This window comes from Acipenser ruthenus, chromosome 9 (assembly GCF_902713425.1).
Source record: "Acipenser ruthenus chromosome 9, fAciRut3.2 maternal haplotype, whole genome shotgun sequence".
In the NCBI taxonomy this organism is placed as follows: Eukaryota; Metazoa; Chordata; class Actinopteri; order Acipenseriformes; family Acipenseridae; genus Acipenser; species Acipenser ruthenus.
Window position 1 is genome coordinate 7,587,267 of NC_081197.1, and position 20,455 is coordinate 7,607,721.

At 36.9% G+C, this 20,455-nt stretch overlaps 1 protein-coding gene across 3 annotated transcripts in view; it reads left to right on the forward strand.

Moving 5' to 3' along the window:
• The window catches only part of LOC117405690 (cGMP-dependent 3',5'-cyclic phosphodiesterase-like), a 171,831-nt gene that overhangs the window by 123,600 nt on the left and 27,776 nt on the right, over window positions 1–20,455 (forward strand). For all 3 annotated transcript variants that reach the window (XM_059031030.1, XM_059031031.1, XM_059031032.1), the window contains exons 5-9: window positions 6,041–6,150; window positions 8,170–8,225; window positions 12,105–12,164; window positions 13,910–14,069; window positions 16,002–16,054. In XM_059031030.1, coding sequence (XP_058887013.1) covers window positions 6,041–6,150; window positions 8,170–8,225; window positions 12,105–12,164; window positions 13,910–14,069; window positions 16,002–16,054 — 439 coding nt within the window. The remainder of the gene's footprint in view (window positions 1–6,040; window positions 6,151–8,169; window positions 8,226–12,104; window positions 12,165–13,909; window positions 14,070–16,001; window positions 16,055–20,455) is intronic.

The window sequence follows — 20,455 nt, forward strand, 5'->3', positions numbered from 1 at the left end:
AGCCTGCACTTTTAAAAGAGACTGAAACCGGAAGGCTGTCTTTTGAAGCGACTGAGTTAAAAGCACAAAAAGTAAAGCCCCAAGCCTGCTCTTTCAACCTCAACCTGAATGCTGGCGATTAAGGTGCCGCTGCCCTGAAATGAATAGGGCCGAGTATAAAGTGTGATTTTGTCAGCAATGGGAGGTTTGTTGACCTTCAAGTCTGTTGGTATACATACACTGTGTTCCTGCTAAGATTTTAAAGTCTACTTTGTGCTTTTTTTTAGCTTTATCTACAGCAATATCACATTCAAGATAGCAAACATGGTATTATCGGTAAACTAAAACAAAATTAATATATATATATTTAGTGAAAAGGCTACAATGGGAATCTGAAAACGGGCTCGTTTAAACATATGTTTTCGGCAGACATATGTTTAAATTTAACTTAAAAACACTAATAATACCCTAGTTTGCCACAGCAAAAGCAAAGCAATGTGTAATAAAGCATAATGAAAGCATGGGACAGCATTGTAAAGCCTGGAGGGCCCAGTATGGTAAAGCAGATAATGAAAACCAAGGCAAAGCACAATAAATTATGATAGATTCATAATAAAACCGTGGGAAAATTATCATGCAAAGGGTAAACTGCCTACAGCTGTTGATTGATTAAAAAATTAAATAAAATTCCAGTCATGGAATGGAAGGTTAAAAAAAAATAATAAATACAATTTTTCTGTGGAGGCTCATTTGCATTCCAAAGTGCAAAACATTATTTTTTTTCCTTTTAAGGTTTGCCAGCAGTCCATATGACTCTACAGGATAGCTACGCTGTGCCTGAGGTAGCGTGCTTTGGACACTACAACTGGCAGAGCTGCGTTTCTGTCAGCTGTAGTGTCCAAAAGAAGCTTGCCTTAAGCCACTGTTGCGTAAATAGACTATTCATAAGCTAGGAATCCTAATAGATTCAAACATTAACTTATATGGCAAAATGTATTATTTGCACTAAAGATCTGTTGTCACTGCCGATTCATTACATAAAAAGCAATATACTGTAAAGTTACAGCAGTAAGAGGTAAGGTTATGTTCATCTTTATTCCTATTCTGTATGTTTTATAATATAATTAATTTTTTCAGTCCATTTGTGTTCAATGTATTTTTGTTTTCCTTTTGAACAAAAATTAATTGAGTATCGTTGATCATCATTACCTATCAGATGCTATTAAAAATACATGCTGATATCATAACTAGTCCCTTTATTTTACAGTCCGCCGCTCATCTGTTCACATTGTTGCAGTGTGCGGTCTACTGCGGAGCATTTTATGCACAGTAGACAGAAGCCTGATGTTCACGATTTGTGATTAATTAATAAACTATCCTTGTGTCACTCTTTGCAGTCCAGCTGTGGGGTGTTTGTCTAAAAACAATAGAATAATTTTGAAAATTCAAATACCTGTATAGACACTTTCAACGCAGGTGTTTGGGTGGCAGGATGTCTTGACAAAACTATAAACACAAAAGGCACACAATTTGCATGTGAATAAATAATTAACATCTGCAAAGCGATGCCGCCAACATTAATACGCACACTGGGGCATGCAGCTAATTGCATTTAAAAAAAAAAAAAAAATCATTTTACAGTTCTGTACATTTAAAAAAAAAGAGACGATTAAAAGAATAAATATAATCTGTAATCACAAGGTGTCATTTGTTTCTGTAATTCCGCTGTTTTTAAATAAGACTTTGATTGGAAGGCGTCCAGCCACTTTCATCTGCACAGCTGATTTTTAAATTGATGCAATTTCTCCTCAATGCTTTGCGCTGATTTTTAATACAAATGCATTGATGTGAAGGCACTGAATGGATAAGAAGACCTGCCATTTCTAGAGCCGCAACAGTGTAATTGGAACCACATGTGGAGTTTTTTTGCTCATTATTAGCACTGACATTGTGACACCTGCTCCCTGCTGAGTGTACTGGCTCTTAACTCCCTGGAAAATATTATTTTTATGGTGCATTGAATTATTGGTTGTCTCCATGTTTACTACATTCTTTGCAAGGTCTGTCTGAAATGCACAATACAACATAACACAGTTAGCGCCTTTTGCAAAATGAAACAAAATAATTTGTGCTAGCACACTACAAAACAGTTTCAATAAATGTGATGCCTTGATTAAGTAGTGTATAGGCATGGGGGAAAAATCCATGTAGTCTAAAACCTTGTGACCCTTATTTGACTCTCTGCATTTTGTACACCAGTACTGTATACATGTTCTTACTTTGGCTTTCCAATTATTTTCCCCCGCAGAATTGGTGTGAGGATCACCTAAGATTATAAAACAGTAAGGGAAACAGTGACCATTTTTTCTACAAGTCATTTAATTCAGTAATAAAGCCTCCTTCACCATCCCTTTATGTATAAAGTTTGCACTTGTCTGTGTGTATTGAGTGTTGTTTAAACAGGTTTATCTTAGCTAAAGCTCCAGTAATTCCACGTGTGTACTGCTGGGCTCTGATAAGGCTCTCTTGCTCCCTTTGCTTGCTAAGTGGGTGCACACTGCTCGCAAAGTGCTTGCTGGAGATGTTTATGCCTGGGATCAGTTAATTAGTTTAGGCAATAAGGAGAGTGACATAATGGAATTTAACAACTGGCTCAAATCTAGCTTGTCTCATAAGGTAACAAACATGCTGAATATATATATGGAACAGGTTTTTAAAGGTGACAGTAAATTATTATTATTATTATTATTATTATTATTATTATTATTATTATTATTATCAGTAGTAGTCGTAGTGGTAGTAGTTGTAGTCATAGTAATAGTGTAGTAAAACCTGTAAAATCCAGCCCATTTCATATCGGCATTCTGTATAATTCAGCATGATGGTCCCAGCCACATTCTGGTTGAAATGAATGATGTGATACCCTCTACAATGCGGAACCTGTATCTTCTGGAATTGTTTTGTTTAAAGTTTGCTGAGGCATTTTTGTGTTTATTATACTATATGTACAGTAATACATTTGATTTTTTAAAGCAGATAGTTTTGCCATTTTGTCCTTTTTAGGCATAGTATTAGATATTGTTACAGTAACTCTGTAATCCAGTTTTACGTGTTTAACAAGCAACATCAGATTGTAAAGGTAGTGGTTTGATTAGGGCAGCAGTGTGGTGTAGTGGTTAGGGCTCTGGACTCTTGACCGGAGGGTCGTGGGTTCATTTCCTGGTGGGGGACACTGCTGCTGTACTTTACCTAGATTGCTTCAGTAAAAAAAAAACAACTGTATAAATGGGTAATTGTATGTAAAAATAATGTGATATCTTGTAACAATTGTAAGTCCCCCTGGATAAGGGTGTCTGCTAAGAAATAAATAATAAAAGTAACATAGAGTGTTAGCAGGGCTGTTAGTCTTGATTTGATAGAACTCAATTGATCCTGTGTTGAAGGATAGGTTAACCAAGTCTTGTTGGTGTGTGTGGGCTCTTTACAGTTAGTGTTTTGGGATAACTTGTTTCTATTCTGTCTATCATATTTCCAACGTGCCAGATGCTACTAACTTTGAAACGTTTATAGATGTAAAAGAAATGTCAGTAATTTAGCTCCTTTTTGTAAACCTCCATTGTGGTATTTGAGATGCTGCTGGGGTTCTGAATAACTCATTGTTTTGATAAAACAGATTTTAACATTGGAATAATTCAGAATCACAAATCCCCTGAGAGAAAGGGTTTGTCAGGTGGAATTGTCTGTCTGGACAACACTGGGATAAAGCTTGCAGGAAAAGTAATTCTATACTGTCTCCAATCACGCTCTCCAGACACAGGTGGTTTATATACCACAGAGTGTTGTCAGGAACCCTTCTGGGGTTTAGCTTCCTTTTTAGAAAGAAAAAAACCCAGCAACTAGGATTATGGGATACAGCAGCAACTTTGTACTGGCTCAGGAAAGAACAATTCTGCATATGGTTACAAGCCTTACACCGTATTGTTAGCCAAAAGACCAAGTTGAGATTTTGGGATTTGAAGGGGTTCAAGCCCCTCTACAGGATTTGACTGCAGTTATAAACTCATAAAAGTGTTCTTTATGCAGTTCCAATGTGGTTACTCAAAACAAAACGCAGTAACTTACTCCATTACATATATTTGTTTTAGTAATTATGGAGTCACTATTCCTAACAGATTACTCTAAAGCACTGCTTTGGTTGCAATCAAAAAAGTTGTCACTACAGTGACTCCTTGTTTGTTGAAAATATGATAATTCACTAATTCAGTTCATTCATGTTGACAGTAAATGTTGCCTTCACTATAATCTGTAAGGTCCTTTCACCAATTCACTTCATTCATGTGTAAGTCAGATAGCAATATAAATGGAGTACTGAGGATCGTATGAAAGATGCTGTCTGAGGTTTGAAGTTTCCACGTGTATACCGCCAACGCTGAATGAGGTTTGTGGTATCACAGACAACTCATTTTAGTCAGTTAAGCCTTTTATATCAATCAGCATTTCATTTATTAACACACATCCAAAACTGAGTTAGGTCAACGGTAAAATCAAGGAAATTGTGTTGTTATTTTTCTTTAAGTTGCTTTTGAGACAACAGCTCGTGTTGTAATACAGTGCCTACAATTGGGGAATTCATGTTTTGCTCTTTTCAGGGCTTCACGGCTTCACCTGCATGTTGTTGATGTGAAGGATATAATGATCAATACGACGCTGCTAAGAGAGTGAAGCCTTTTGATCAGTATTATAGTAACACAAACACCACGAATGACTTAAATAATGCGATCACTGTTGAGCTTGATGCCCTTTCCGGATCTGTCTTATTCCCTCGGCCCCATCTGGGATGAGGAGATTAAATTATCTGTGGCTGATTTAGTGCCGTGTAAAAGTTATGCAAACAGTCAGATTTTGGCATGCAAGATGGTCTGCTCTGAAGTGGCAATGAATTGAAAAATGAAGGCTTTACGCACTGTCTGGTCAGTGACTGGTTGTCATGCTTTCACTACTAGGGATATAGAATATATCTATATGCATGTTTGAAGAGTAAATAGCTTCAAATGCCATTTTTATGAGGTTTGCGGTTGAAAGGCTACAGAATTTCATGACATTTGGAATGAGAAATGAAAGTCTGAGCAGCCACTTAGTAGTCCACAGACATAATGACCACAAAGCTTGTTAGAGGCATAGTGAAAATCAGGACAAATTATTACACCTACATATTGGAGCAACAAAACTCACTCAGAATGGTTGCAAACAATATCTAAAATAAGGTAAATAAATTCAAGGTAAAAACAACAAAACCTTAAAATGTCATTTGAAACTATTGGTATCAAATACACTTCTGGAGCCAGTGCAGGGGTGATATGGCGAGATCCATAGTGTTTAGTTACATTCCTTCTTCTTGTATTTTGTGTGGGGAAGCAATCTAGCTGCTCCTTTCTGAACGAGTTCAAGTGCTTAGATTGAATTGACAACAAACAGTGAATGTTGAAGAACATGTAGTGAAAGTTGTGGCATGCTTTGTGTTGTTGACATAGGAGTGCACAGATATGAATATGTTTGGAGGGGCCAGTTTACAATGACCAAGTTCCTGCTCCAGTCGCGGTCAATTGGTGCTGGCTATACTTTTGAATTGAGGCCACCCCTAAGGAACTATATTTCAGTCCAAGCTGGAAAAAGTAACTGGCAGATGATGGCTTAAGTTAAAAGTCAGGATAAAGTGTATTTATTTTCCTGGGAAGGGGTACATGAATCAGATTTTTCAGTCAGCTTTTTGGCAAATACATCAAACCATACCATCCTAGAGTAAACTCTTAGCAATATTCATGCTGATTTTTTTCTCTTCTGACATAAATGGGGGTAACTTTACACTTTCATATCCTTTAGTGTCTTATAAAGGCACACTGAAATAATATTTTTCTAACATATTTTTAGATCTAAGCATGGTCTTGTGAAGGAAACTGGCAACAAGGGAAATGCTAAGAGGTTAAGTAATTCGATAATAACACTCTGTAGCAGCTTAAAATAATAAATGGTCTTGAACGTTCTGGTGTTTGTTTGCTTTCAGGGATTTTGTTATTAAGCAGAAGAGGGTTGAGTGCAGTGGACTGCCCCCATCTGAGCTTCATGAGAAGCAAGTTAACAGCCTGGCAGCCCCTCTTCCACCTGATAAACAAGGTGAGGGATACCTGAAGAGATGCTTGAAGGTGCTTCAATAATGTTCTCCCTGTGAGATACAGCATGTTATTTACTGGGACATACATGAATGTTGGCATACATGAATAATAAGTTTCAAAAATCCAACTACCTACTGCTATTGTCAAAAGGTTTTGCATCACCCTATAGAATTAACTGATTTTGCTTCATAAACTCGAATGAAACCTGCTGAATAATGTTACGTTAACAGTTTCCATATACTTAACGAAAAACAGACAAAATTGAAAAATGTGACATTTCAAAATCTAACATGAAATACTGTACTACTATAATGTCTTCCAGTAGACTTTTGCGCTGTCATTTTATAGTTTGTTTGATTACATGATGTTAAATAAATGATCTAAATTAAATTCATGCATTTTTTTTTTTTTTTATTATGTCTCAGTCCTAAAATTCTAGGTGATACAAAACGGGCCATAGCTGTATGTATGTATTTATATCATGCAAGGTTTATAAGAAGGGGTTATAAGGCATTGATATGAAATCCTATTGCTGCATATTGCTCAAAAAAGGCTGATGGATTTTCATCAAATTTAAGGCTTATTTACACAGCATATGAAGTTGTGCTGATCACTCCCCTGTTGATGATATATATCCCTGTCAAAGGGAAGGAGATTTTTCATGACTTTTCATTAAAACTAGATGAAATGTGATGCCAAAAAAAAAAGATTTATTGCTGGGTGTTTGTAGTGGTACATGTTTGTCCCATGGTCTAAACCTGCCCAAATACACAGAGACTACTCAAGGGATGAATGAATGAATGACAGCCAGCCTCCCCCTATAGTAAATGAAGCCTGTTGCAAGGTGAAAGCAGGGTGGTGGGTCTTCTAAACGTTATAGGACATGGTTCACGGTTAATTGGTGGAGTCTCCTTTCTGAAAGTCATGCTTCATTTTTAATCCACATGAATGTAAGCCACACTGATGTATGTAAGTCATGGTGAATTATTGTAATGATACCTGAGCTTCTGGAGTCTACCACACTGCTTGTCCTAACTTGAATACACTTTGGCATTTGTCAAGTTACAGTATTTCACATACTCTAAACGTAACTCCTAGCGATCTATTTTTTCATTGTTCTGAAGCCAATTGCTATATGTCACCTAAACTATGGTGAGGATCTCGTCAGAGATCGAGGGTGATGGGTGTTTGTGTTTCTTCTTGTGCCTCAGTGTTCTCAAAATAAGATGTATTTCGTTTTCATTGTAAGTAGAGGATAGAGACTGCACTATGAAAAATGCATTATCACCTTTTATCAACATTTCCTCACAGAATAAAAAAATGCATGCACAGGTGAGCAAACTATGTAAATATACTGTTAAAAGGCATAATTCCAGGTGACAGGAGGAAGCACCCCAACGACAGGTGTAAATAACGTGGAGGGTCTCACATTGGAGGGATGCAACACTTTGAAATGAATTGGCATCCTTGGACACTTACTGTGTGAAGTATTACATATCTTGACAGCAGGTGAAATGGAGATGGAAATTAAAAATACGTGACTAAAGATAGAAAATAAATGTATATCCCTGTGTGTGATATCCAGTATTGTTTGAAAAGTTGGAGAAACTTGCATGAACTTAGTTAACCCTTTCAGTCCTGATTTTCTTTTAGTTTTTGAGCTGATGAATGGAACTCCTTTATTGAGTATACATGAGAACAGGACTATATACTGTGTGTATACAGTATATGTTAACATACTGTGCTAAGATAAGACGGGACCTTGAGCTCCTGCCAGGACTGAAAGGGCAAATAAAGCTAACTTTGCATTTTCATATATTGCAACATTTACACTTGGTATAAACGCATATCTGCCGATAGAGCTGAGTAATTTAGGTTCAGTTTGCCGTGACAGGCTCATAAACAGTAGGCCTGCCTGAAACAACACTTTGCTTTACAACCACTTTGTCCCTCTTACTAACCTTCTATTTCTATATTTGTACATTTAGTCATTTATTTTATCTGAATATTTGTGTTTTAGTGTTAATAATCCCTCTTGTGGACCTGGACAATGGGAGAGTCATATCAGTGATTTTGGTAAGTAAGACGTTTTACATTTTTGTTAAGTAAAATGCTTGAAAGATTCCTGTACCTGAATCTACCAATATTGCATATATTATGGAGAATGACAGGACAGCCACAGCACTCTGGGTACCTGTATGCTATTGATCAGATCTATACTGACTGTATAATGTTCTTCTGTTCTTCATGGATGATCAGTAGCAGTTCAGTTTGAGTAGTGATGATGAGTTCCCTCCTGTCCAGTCCTACACATGCGTGATAGCAGTCCAGTCCCGTAACAGAAACGCAATGCAGCTACATCCAGCAGGTGAAGATGTATGTTATAAACTCAATGCCAAAATGAAACTAACAGGCCAGTTCAATAGATATGTTTTAGGACTTGCTTTTGTGATGTGAGATATAAAACAATTGCACAGCGATTTTCATATTGATTTTCCAAAACATTGCTTACTTTTTTGTGCTATGTTACAGCTGCAGCACTGTAATAAGATGCATTTTTTTCAATACATAATAAACACAATACATGTATTAAATTATTTACTATAAAACAATTACAATTTTAAACAGGTTGCTGGAAGGCAATGTTATATTATGAGGAAATTGTATAATGTATTAGGGAAAGGGTCTATAACAGATTACAGTAAGTGATATATTATAAATATTTAGTGAGTTATCCTGAGTCGGTTAAGCTACAGCAACAAGTCGGACAGTAACATGGGAAGCACCTGCTGTATGTAGCACTCGCTTCTGTCAACGGTCTGTCTCAGAAATGCATTTGGTTTTTAAAAAGCTGTATCTCCCTCTTGCAACAAGTCAGCTGACCTGACAGACTTTCATAGAGGTTAACATTTAGGAATGGTTGGTAAATGATGTAAAAACCTTGTACACCTGCCCCATTGAATCAGTGCCATCCTGGCTGCCCATTAAGGCTCTGCACTATAGTGTTTGGCAGCGTATTTTGAATCTTGTGCAAGCCCCTGTACCTGTATATTAACTGTCCAATATCAATTACCAAAATATTGGGTTTGACTTATTAGCCCTTAACCTATTTTTGGTGTGTCAGCTGTTAATTAAATACCAAAATTGAGCTGCCTCACTAATAATCATAATGAGGTGTATATTGAAATACATCAAAAGCAGTTTGGAGTGTAAAAGCTTATGGTTTGTTTGTGGGCCTGACTGGCTCAGCGTTAACGTTTAATTATTATTTTTGGGTAGGTTGACTGTCTGTTTTGAAAGATAGATGCATCTTCTTTGGTTTCAAATAAATTGCCATGAGCACAGCGTTGTCCCATAGATTCTTCTGGAGACACAGTTAGCCAATGCCAGTGGTAGAGGTCTGCAGACACACAGAATGAGAAATGCACTGTATCAAAGTCCCTTACTGCATGGTGGCAAGGAAATAGATGGCAAAACAGTACTGCATATGTTTTCCCCTTTCTTTCTGTTTGAACACCCAACACTTAAGTACTGCTACATTAAATATGTGTTAACCAAGATTTTAAAAAACGGACAGTAGTATGCATATATTGCATTTATTCAAAAGCAATCATGGTTTATGTTATATAGCCTCTAGTGTGCTGACTCACAATATTAAAAAGCAATTTCACATTAAAATGACACAAATCACTTCATACTCTGGGGAGTTAAGGTTCAGATTGAACTTATCTGGGTCATTTTCCTCATTTTCTACCTGCAAGAACAAAAAAACACGCAGTGGGTATGCCACTAACAGAGAAGTAAAGCTGGCAAATCGTTTCAAAGCTGTTTTCAAATTCACTGTACTTTCTTGTACACTTCCAGGTTACAGCCTGAGGATTATCAGTGGGGGATACATTCCCTTTTTCGATTCTTTTCGTTTCTTTTGTATATTACATATCTTTATTACTTCTAGCTTCTGCTCTATCTGTATCACGCTTGTCTATTTTTTTTAGTGTAGTGGCCACTGAAAATTTTAACTACAGAGCAGGGATAAATCAGTAGCACTATGAGCTGCAAAGTCTGAAGTCCAATTGGTCTGAATCCATGCCTATTTCAGTCTTTGGTCTCTGTGTAAATTCTGCAAAATTGTGGTTTCATAGTGGGAAATACTGTCCAATGTAAGAACACAAACTTATTAAACCTGTGACCTAAACTGGATTCTCATGAAGCTGTCATGGATTACATTGCCGTTAAATATCATTGGAAAGAAGGAAATGCGAGCTAATGCTGAATCAGGGAAACCAAAGGATACTTTTATAGAACCTGCCCAGGAAGACTTTCTTTGGGGGGGGCAATAAAATAAAAGTGTTCTTAATAACCACAATGTCTTTATAGCGTTGCATATCTACAGTAAAATAATATATCACTTTAAAGCAGAACAAAATGGCATTCAAGATTGGGACTGTGCTCACTTAAGTAACATAATTATTTGTGTAGGTATAGAGATCAAACCAATGACCCTGTGGGTTTAACCATGTTCCATTACAAACCAGATTAAAAATGCTGCTATGACCACTATACAAAATTTGACTGACTGAGAGGACTAACATTACAGCAGCACACCCACAGTTATTCATTTTTTTAAACAACCTCACTTTTTTTTTTCAGAGGCAGACACAGTGGTTATAAAATTACATTTTGTTGGAGAAGTTAGCAAGGATGATAAATAACGACCTAAGCATAAACTACAATAGTGAATGATAAGGGACACATACAGAAATATAGAACAGTGATGAAAAGCTGGACGTTAATGGTGGAGGCTGACAGTGGTGGTATTGCCACATAACACACATTTTATAAAAGCTCACAACAGTTCAGTATCACATTCATCAGTCTAAAAGTATGCAAACTAAATGCTAATGTTTGATTAAAATGAATATAAAATGCAAAATTAACATTACAATGAGTATCTTTGAGTTGAGAGTCAAGTCTGTCAACTCAATAGCTGCTTGATAAAGGGCATTACCAGCCATTACTCTACCAGTAAGGACAACGAGGTACCCTCTAATCCGGTAAACAGAGAATTAATTGCTACTTGAAACATTTAAATTACAAATGTATTTATTTTCCTATGTGTTAGCGCCTTCTAATGGAGCTTCCTGCTCGGTGGAGTGAGGTTCTGAGGGTTTTAATTCACATTAATTGAATACATTTCATTTTATGATATAGCATTTCATGTTGACTTATGTTTTATTAAAAAGGTAGCAATTACTATACAAGAAAGAAAAAGTAGAGAAATTACAAGGATTCATTACAGTGCGACAGCCTGCAACTTTCTGGAATGTTTTAAACTAGAGTACAGTGAAGTTCAGAAGCAGGAACACTTTCCTGTAGGCTGGGCAGGAGGAGGATCACATCATTTTAAAGCAGTAGAAGGAGGATGTAGAATTATATAGGTTTACCTGCCCACACTGTTATAATAGGCTCTCACAGAATGACTGCTGTATTATTTAAGACTGTGCAAACTCTGATTGAATAAGTACTGGTAGAATGGATAGAAGGTGAAGTGAGCCAGTCTAGTGTTTATAACAAAGGGACTTGAAAGCCATGTGACTTTGTGGTTTGAGAAAAGAAAATGGGGGGCATGCTGGCATGGTGGTAATACAACCGAGATTGGAGTGTTGCTTAGAGGGCACAAATAAAGACGAACATCTGTACAGTACAATGGATGACTGTGAGCTTTCTCAATTAGTTCATATCAGTGGCACGGATCTAGTCCCATGCAAATCTGATACTGAAACCTGGAAATGTGGTGACTCTTCTGTGCATGCAAAATTGTGATGGAAACATACACATGCATGGGTTGAGTATTGTAGTAATCGGCACATCAACATTAGTTAGATGGAAACTACAGTAGGCAATGATCCTGTATACAATTCCTGATTTTTTTTTTTGTTGTTGTTATTTCCACAGGTTTGCTGCAACCAGTTGAGCGAGGCTAATGAAAAGCATCTTAGTATTCTGGAGAAGCATGTAAGTAAACACTGCGGTGTTTTCAAGCTCTGTGCTTCCTTTCAGTCACACAATGTCTGTTGAGACTAAGAGTTGAAATAAGATTTGACATCAGGAATGCTGTTGATAAGACTATAAGCATTCAGTTCTCCTGATGTCAGTTTTTTCAGAAATACAGAAACAAACTTGGTCTACAATGTATCACTGTCTGTTAACAAATTAAATAAACCTGGACTGCATCTCATTGTTCTGAGAACTGTGTGTACAGTTATTATACATTATACATGTCATCATTCAGCATCTATAGGACTGAAGGCAATAAGGCTGTACATGTTCAATCTGGTCTCCAAGGCAACCAATATATTTTTAAAAGAATAAGAACAACAAGCATATGTTTACAGCAGTATAAACTACATGAGTTTACAGCCTTATTATTATAGACTGTGCGTACCAGCTGCAGTTACTAAATGCAAACGTATGTACCGACCTTGCCTCAGAACAGCAGTACAAACCGACCAGCAAAATCCGCAGATCAAAATAACACCCAGACACTTGAGAAATATGTGAAATTGTTCCAACTAGATATAAGAAATAAAATACACCATACTGTACATATAAGTCTGTAAGTCTGTTGTTTTTAGTGACATTGATTTATATGCCACCAAAACTCTCAAAGGAATGAATCTTGTTTATGTATAGTTGGGTATACATAATAATAATAATAATAATAATAATAATAATAATAATAATAATAATAATAATAGAAACGGAATCTGGGGGACTTATGCAAATACCATTGCCTGTAGGAGAAACCCATTTTACAGAAATAGTGTTAGCAGGATATGTAAATGGTGAAATCTCTATTGATTCTGTCTGCCTTGCAGACTGCATTAGTGACGCAAATCTGTGCCTTTTTACTTCTGAGAACAAAGTGAAAAGCCACTGCTTTTTTGTTGAGTTCCAAAGGCTCTTTCATGACCATAAAGAGAAAAAAAGTGAGAGTGAGATGGTAGTGGGGTTAATTAAAATATTTACTGAAAGTCATTTCAGGGAGCACTGATAAGGACTGCTCTACTCCAATTGATGTTTCCCCTGGAACAGTCTCAATAGGGATGAATCTATGGGACTGCACTAAAGATAGCACTGGTCTTGTATGCCTCTAGAACAACTGTGTGCGTTCCGTGTGATTTTTTTGTAATATTGAAATATTTAGGATGGAAAATATGCAAAGCAGCATTCCCTAATACAGTAGATGTAACAAGACAATTAAAGAATATACTGTTGCATTATTTCACTTGAAGCCATTAGGCACTGTACATTTTACCACCACATGATTTAAATTAAATTAAATGAAGGCCCATTTGCTGCATTTTTATGCCCTAATTAGACTGGCCTTCAGCAACACTGTCTCACGTAGAACAAATAATAATAATAATAATAATAATAATAATAATAATAATAATAATAATAATAATAATAATAATAATAATAATAATATTAATAATAATAATAATAATAATAATAATAATAATAATAATAATAATAATAATAATAAAGAACAGCATTGCTTGAGTAAGGAAATACTCCCATACACAATTATAAACATGGGACCTTTTACTTCTGACGGTTGCAAATTCAATTTGCTCAAGATCGATTCCACATGTTGTTGATATTCGTCAAGGGGACCTACTTTTTTGTAATGGGTTCATTCTATCCTTAGCTTAATATAAATAACTTACGTGCATACTTTTTATTATCCATACCAGGTTACAGTAGCTTGTAAGAGAGTGCAGGCGATACAGGCAGCATCAAAATGGCCACGTGTCAGCCTGTCACCAAGCCCTTCCCAGAAATCACTTGCCAAATCAGAATCGTCAGAGTCTGGGACGTACAGTGACCTGGACCGCAAGATCCTGCGACTGTGTGGTATGAATGTGGCTTTTACTTTTTTACTTTTTTTTGTCCTTCTTTAATGTACTAATTTGGTCAAGGCACTGTAGCCCAGACCATGGGGAACAATGTAAGTCACATCATTAGAAAGTCTAAAAGGTATTGGGTACAGTGAATACTAAAGTTGAAACCTTTCTTGACTGTTTCAATAGAGGGTTTCCCACGTGTTAAAACACACTCTGATCCTATATGCTATATTGAAGCTTTATTGGATTTGATAGGGGCTGTGCATGAAAGCTATGACATGCATTTGTAAAACTGTCAGTTCATCTTTAAAACTCCAGCTTGTGGTACATTAGTTCAAGACAGCCTTGGGAAATTAATAAAATAATGAAAAAAAAAAAACTCAATGGCAATACAACAGAATTGAACAAATGTTGCACAGTGGAGCCAAGGTACTACATAAAGAATAGCAGCACATCCTACTGAGCTTGAAAAAGAACATCTACAGAACAAAACCAAGCTTTGTGTTGATCAAGCCGTGGAAGTTAATTTTTCATATCAAGCTACAGTGTGTGTTCTATTTATACACCACAGGAAGTAACTGAAATGTAATCCCTAACTACCATTAACAAAAATAAATAATTCCAATAGCAATACATATATATTTTTAAAATTTGAAATAGCCGCCCCCTGGGAACTCCCATCCAAGGTCAGCAGTGAAATAGCCTGGACTCGAACCGGCAACCTCCAGGCTATAGGGCTCATCCTACACGCCATGGGGAGTTCCTTTACAGGATGCGCCACTCAGGAGCCCCCAGCAATACATATTTTAAGAGATTAGCAGTTTAATTTTGTTAATGAAGTAGTTATGTTGCTAACACAAAATATCTAACCCTTTTTTTAGTCCCTTGTTGGATAAAATCAGATAACAGAGTGTATTAGATAATATTTCTTCACTGTGGTAATATTCTATCATACGGTAGTTTATAATTGGAATTGCCCTTGAGTTACCATTGGCCCTTAGTACACAGCCATTAGTGCCACTGATGACAACAACCACTTATCCACATTAGATTTCTTTCTTAGAAGACCAGTCCAGTAAGATTTGTCATTGTAATCAATCTTTCAGTCTTTTTAACAAGGCCCTCGAGTAATTCATCTTTTGTGTTCATCAGTAGCCATTGATCTCGTTATCCATTGATCACTGTCCTGTAAAAAGGAATTGTCCATCAAAAGCCTCAGAAGCTGTTCTATACAGTATTCTGCAGTGGTTAAAGTCCAATATGGATCTGTTACTGTTGAATGAATATAAATGGTCTCCAGTATTCATTGTAAATCGGAAGCCCTGTACTGCAGCAGTAATTGTCGGTATAGTCAGATTTGAACTCAGCACCCTCTGTTTGGATTGAGCAAGGCTGGGCAGCATCCCATTTGCAGGTGGTTCAGTAAAATGCTCCTCCCTTTAAAGTCACAGTGGGGCAAAGAAATAGGCACTCACAAATAATGACTATGATTTTTGATTAGCTAGGGTTTCACTGATTTTCAGTATGACATTTTATGGCTTTTTCTAAATTGAGAACTTATAAACAGAAAATCGTAATGCATCGTTTTGTTGGAATAATTTTGTTTTGGGTCAATAGGATGTATCCATAATTCTCAGTATAATAGAAGGTTGAATCACAGTCTGCAGCCCGTTCCAACGAGCAGCAGTTGTGCTCTTCTTTTATAAAACTTGCTTGGATTGTACTGAACGTTATAATACATGTTGTATGGTTGTTGCTTTACATGCAAACACAATCTAAAAGGGGATGTCATCATCTCAGTAGGATTATCTGGGTTAAATATTTTTAAATAAATTATTAAAACCCTTGAGGCTCACCAGGAATGGACTGACTTAGTATTCAGTACTACTTTTGTAATATATATTTTTTAAAAATTATTAATTTAATCCTGGTTCATTTTCAGGCGAACTCTATGACCTTGATGCAGCCTCACTCCAACTGAAGGTGATCAACTATGTAAGTGCTGTCCCTTATTCATATTCATTATTCATTCCTAGCCTCTGAATTTGCAATGGAAAATCTACAACAAACTTACAGGGGGCTGGACACCTGTGCCAGTGATCATTCATTATGTCTGTAGTAAGACGGCTTGTTTGCCCACTAATGTTCAAGTTATTTCAAGGACGAACCCACGGTGGACAAAATCATTAGCTGTCCTCCAGCTTTGGGGGAAAAAGCAATGTCAAAACAACAATTTAAACAAGGCCTTTTTCTTCAAAGTAATGTAGACATTGAGACTTTCTAAATATACTTCATTCCTAGAAAAAGTGTCTGGCCGTTTTGATGTTTATCACTGTTTCTGTCAAATTAGCCCTGCTCTTTAGGTTTTGTGGATGCCTATAGTGCATTATAGTGGAGTATTAGATATCCATTTGAATCCCAGTTACTTCTATTCCATATAACTGTCAGGAGCTGGTGTACAGTACAATTCTAGCAAATATCTATAAGCACATATGCAATGCTGCTCTTGAATACAGTAGCTGTGTTTGCAAATGTCCAAAACAGCACAGGGAAGCACTTTGAATCCAGATGAAAAACACATTTTTACCAAATACCAAATGCTCAAATATATAGGAGACATGTTCATTATGACATTGCAATTGTAAACCATGGCAATATATTATCACATACATGTATGTGATTTAATGTTGCCTTTTTTTATCTCCACGGTTGATAATAACATAAATTAGCATATGTAATGTATTACCACACCGTAATATTCCTAAGTGCCCTTTTTATTCAGTTTTTGTGGTTTACAACATGGGAATCCATGTGTAATTTTAGATTGGGTTTAGTTTATTATATAGCAGTTTGTACAAGATAATAGGATTTTAAAAAGATAGCTAAGGTCAATATGAATTAGTGCAGTTCTCTCCAAACTTGTAATGTGATTGGAGTAATTAATGATATTGTGGTAGAAGGGATGGAACGTAAAATAACCAGACGCACAGAATCAATTTCTGTTGCTTCCAGTGCTGTGAAAAAAGCATGGCTGCTTTTAAATCCTGCAAAGTGGAGGGTACACATCTCCATGCAGATTGGATCATATTCCATTTGTAGTTCAAACATTACAAATGGAATATGATCAGAAACAGAACATGGAATTTGTTAAGGTTATATGAATTGCTGTTCCCATTCAGTGATTTGAGCCTCAAGGTAGAATTGACTTAATAAAGCCAATGCCTATTCAGACAACTTCTGGATTAAAGGAATACTCTCTACCCTCTGAATGTGTATAATATTTATTTTTTACTATCCCATTATATTTCTGGCATATTTAAAAAAACAAACAAACAAAAAAAAACAACACTGGCATATTTGCCCTGAGGCAGCCTCTGAGCAATGTGGAATGTGTGTAATGAAGCTAGTGTAAGAAAGACCAGGGGGGCGGGCACTGGTAATCTCTTACCCCCTGAAGCATTACGTTTGTTATAGATTTACATAGGAAAAAACACAAACAAACTAACTGTTTCAAAAGGGAAGAAACAAAAAGTGCACACCCTTTTATGCTGACCTTGCAAACAATCATGACAGCAGAAACTGTAAGAGTAGACAATGGGATACACATATACAATGGAAATTCAGATGGGTAGCCAATGCCAAAAACAACTTTGTTTGCATTTTTCAAATTTGAAATGGAAGGGCAATGTCATTTACAAAGAGGCAGAAGACAAGGATCTTCAACTTCTCCAATGAGTTAATTACTGCACAGGAAACATCAAGTACTATAAAGCCTGCAGGGGGAAATAAACTTTCTTTCTAGCAACACTTGACAGATTCACTCTACTTGTGCAGTATACTGCATACACAGTATATATGGCAGGTAACTATAATTCCTGAACATTTTTCCTATGTGGCCATCTTGCCACAGTATGAATTGCCATGTGTGAAACTGTCATAGAATTTAAATAGCTACAGAAATAGCTGTAGGAAATTCCTGTCAGGTTTCTAATGGACAAAGCCTCATGTTGGCAGTCTCTCAGAGACACCTGATTGAATGAGCATGTTGATTGAACTGTTCTCTCTCCCTTACTGGATGGAGGCACAGTACTTGGGAAGTGCCTGGGTAAGCCCTGCAGGGTGTTGGTCTTTTCCTTTGCAATTGAATTTCGATAATGGGTCATGCTCACTGAATCAAGCAGGCACACTCGCAATCATATCATTGGGCACTTCTGGTAGAGCAGAGGCTCTGGGATTCCTGAGCTAAAAAGTGACACCTGCTAATGTACTCATTCATTTGCTGTGCCATCTGGAGCTGAGCCATGTTCCCAGTCTATGTCTAGACCTCTCTCAGAGACAGACGAAGAGCGTACTGCAGATGGAATGTGTTTACGAAGCAGAAAATAAAATACCAAATACATTATCGAGTGGCTTGATATATTGTGCTCTTTGTTCTTTGATACTCTTTTTTTAGTGACTAGGTACTGTACATGCCTAGACTAGAGGGATTCAATCCAGTCGGAGGTCAGGTGTAATGAATTTACCCAGGCTGGAGACAGGATGTGAACCTGCCCTGTCAAGGCTCCACAGCAGATGTATTGCCACAGCTCCAAGTGGAGCAGTAGGACATGCCTTTATACCAGGTTAAAAAAACATAACAAAACTGAATGATGTGGTGAAAATTATTTCCCTGTTAGCTTTGAATCCGTTGAGATTGTAAGTTCATGATGAACATAATACAGAACATAGACAGATATTAACATATAGAAAGTCTGCATTATCTTCAGGAGTCTAATAGATGATAATGGCATGAGTGAAAAAGAAGACATGACATACAATTCATTTCTAGTCCACCTGAGGACCAACAGTATCTCAAGATATTAAAAATGCTTATAGCTTGAAGGGACTGTCCTGCTGTCCTCTTCCGTACTGTATTGTATTTGGTTGTAGCTGTCCCTGGATACTGCATCATTACCTCTGCTGGCTTTGCTGGTAAATCATCTTGAAAAAGCTTGTTACGTCCTGATCCAGTCAAAACCTCTGGCAGTGAATTCTCCTAGCAATCTGTTTTGTGCCATTCATGTGTATTAGCTGTGTACTGCCTTGCAGAAAGTGTCATAGCCAGCCTACATCCACAATGTGATCACTGCAGAACTTCCTCTATGATATTTTGAAAGTTAGCATAGAATGTTTATTCAAATCAGATGTTGAAGAGCACACCTCATATTTTACAAGGATCCCATATTCTTGTCCTTGCCATGTATTTGTTCCAGTTGTTTTTTGTTGCAACAAAAAGTTGAATAAAAAACATGATACCTGTTTCCGAACTTCACATACTATCAGAGTTGACAGTCGGTTTTGTTTTCCTATTGCCTTCACTCTATCCTAGTTTCCATGACAACAGCCCTGGACTCAACGGCACACAAGACTGAGGTTTCTTGTGGTGAGATTAGTCCACAGGCAACATTTCCTACTGTGGAAGTAAAAGGATAAATAAAACATATTTTATATTAGAGATAATAAATTTGACTGTTCAAAAAGTATTAGCCTATTTGTTAGGGGGTTGTCAGACATCTTAAACGCACACAGGGAAGTAACACAGACTGGGTTACAGTGTTTTTTCAAAATTTATGTTTCATTGAATAGTGCCATAAAACAGGGTAATAACTCAGGTTATAACAAACAATATATGTTTTGACTGAATCTACCCTTTTAAGGTGCAGTAAAACCTTCCAAATCAGTGACCATCTGAAAACCAGCCCAGGCTACGCTGTAGCTGGAAAGGTGTACCTGTAATCTGAGGGGGTCCATCACACTTGGAGGACAGCAGGCTTGCAAGGGAGTTAGACAGGACTGTTGTTGATGAATAACATCAGCCAGGGGCACAGCTGCAAGAAAGCATTCTTTCTTGTATTTGAGTGTACAGGGCATGGCAGGTTCCAGTTACTATAATACATTATATCAGTACTTCATTCCTTCACACATTGCCACAGGTTCCCACTTCCAGAGCTCATCTCTTACCTTACACCCTAAGGGTTGAGTTCCTCTCACCGTCTACGCTTGCTCACTGTCGGACCACATACAGTCATTCAAAGTGGCATAACTAAAATACATCAACCCTCTTGAAGGGGCTGCAGTCTGCTACAGCAGCATCATTACAATGGGAAAACAGGACAACACTGATTTAACATCATGTGTTTGCAGTGGTTCGAAATAGAAAGACACATGACCGCCATTTGTATGATCATTTCCTCTCATTCCTCATAGAAGTGTTTGTCGAAATTCATAGTGAATTCTCAAGAGTGGCCTTTTGAAACTTTTCTGTGACATTAATACTGTAAGTCATGTGAGGTTCTGCCTATTTACAGTACACTCAAGCATGTGCTACATATTTATATTTTTCTAATACAGTATACT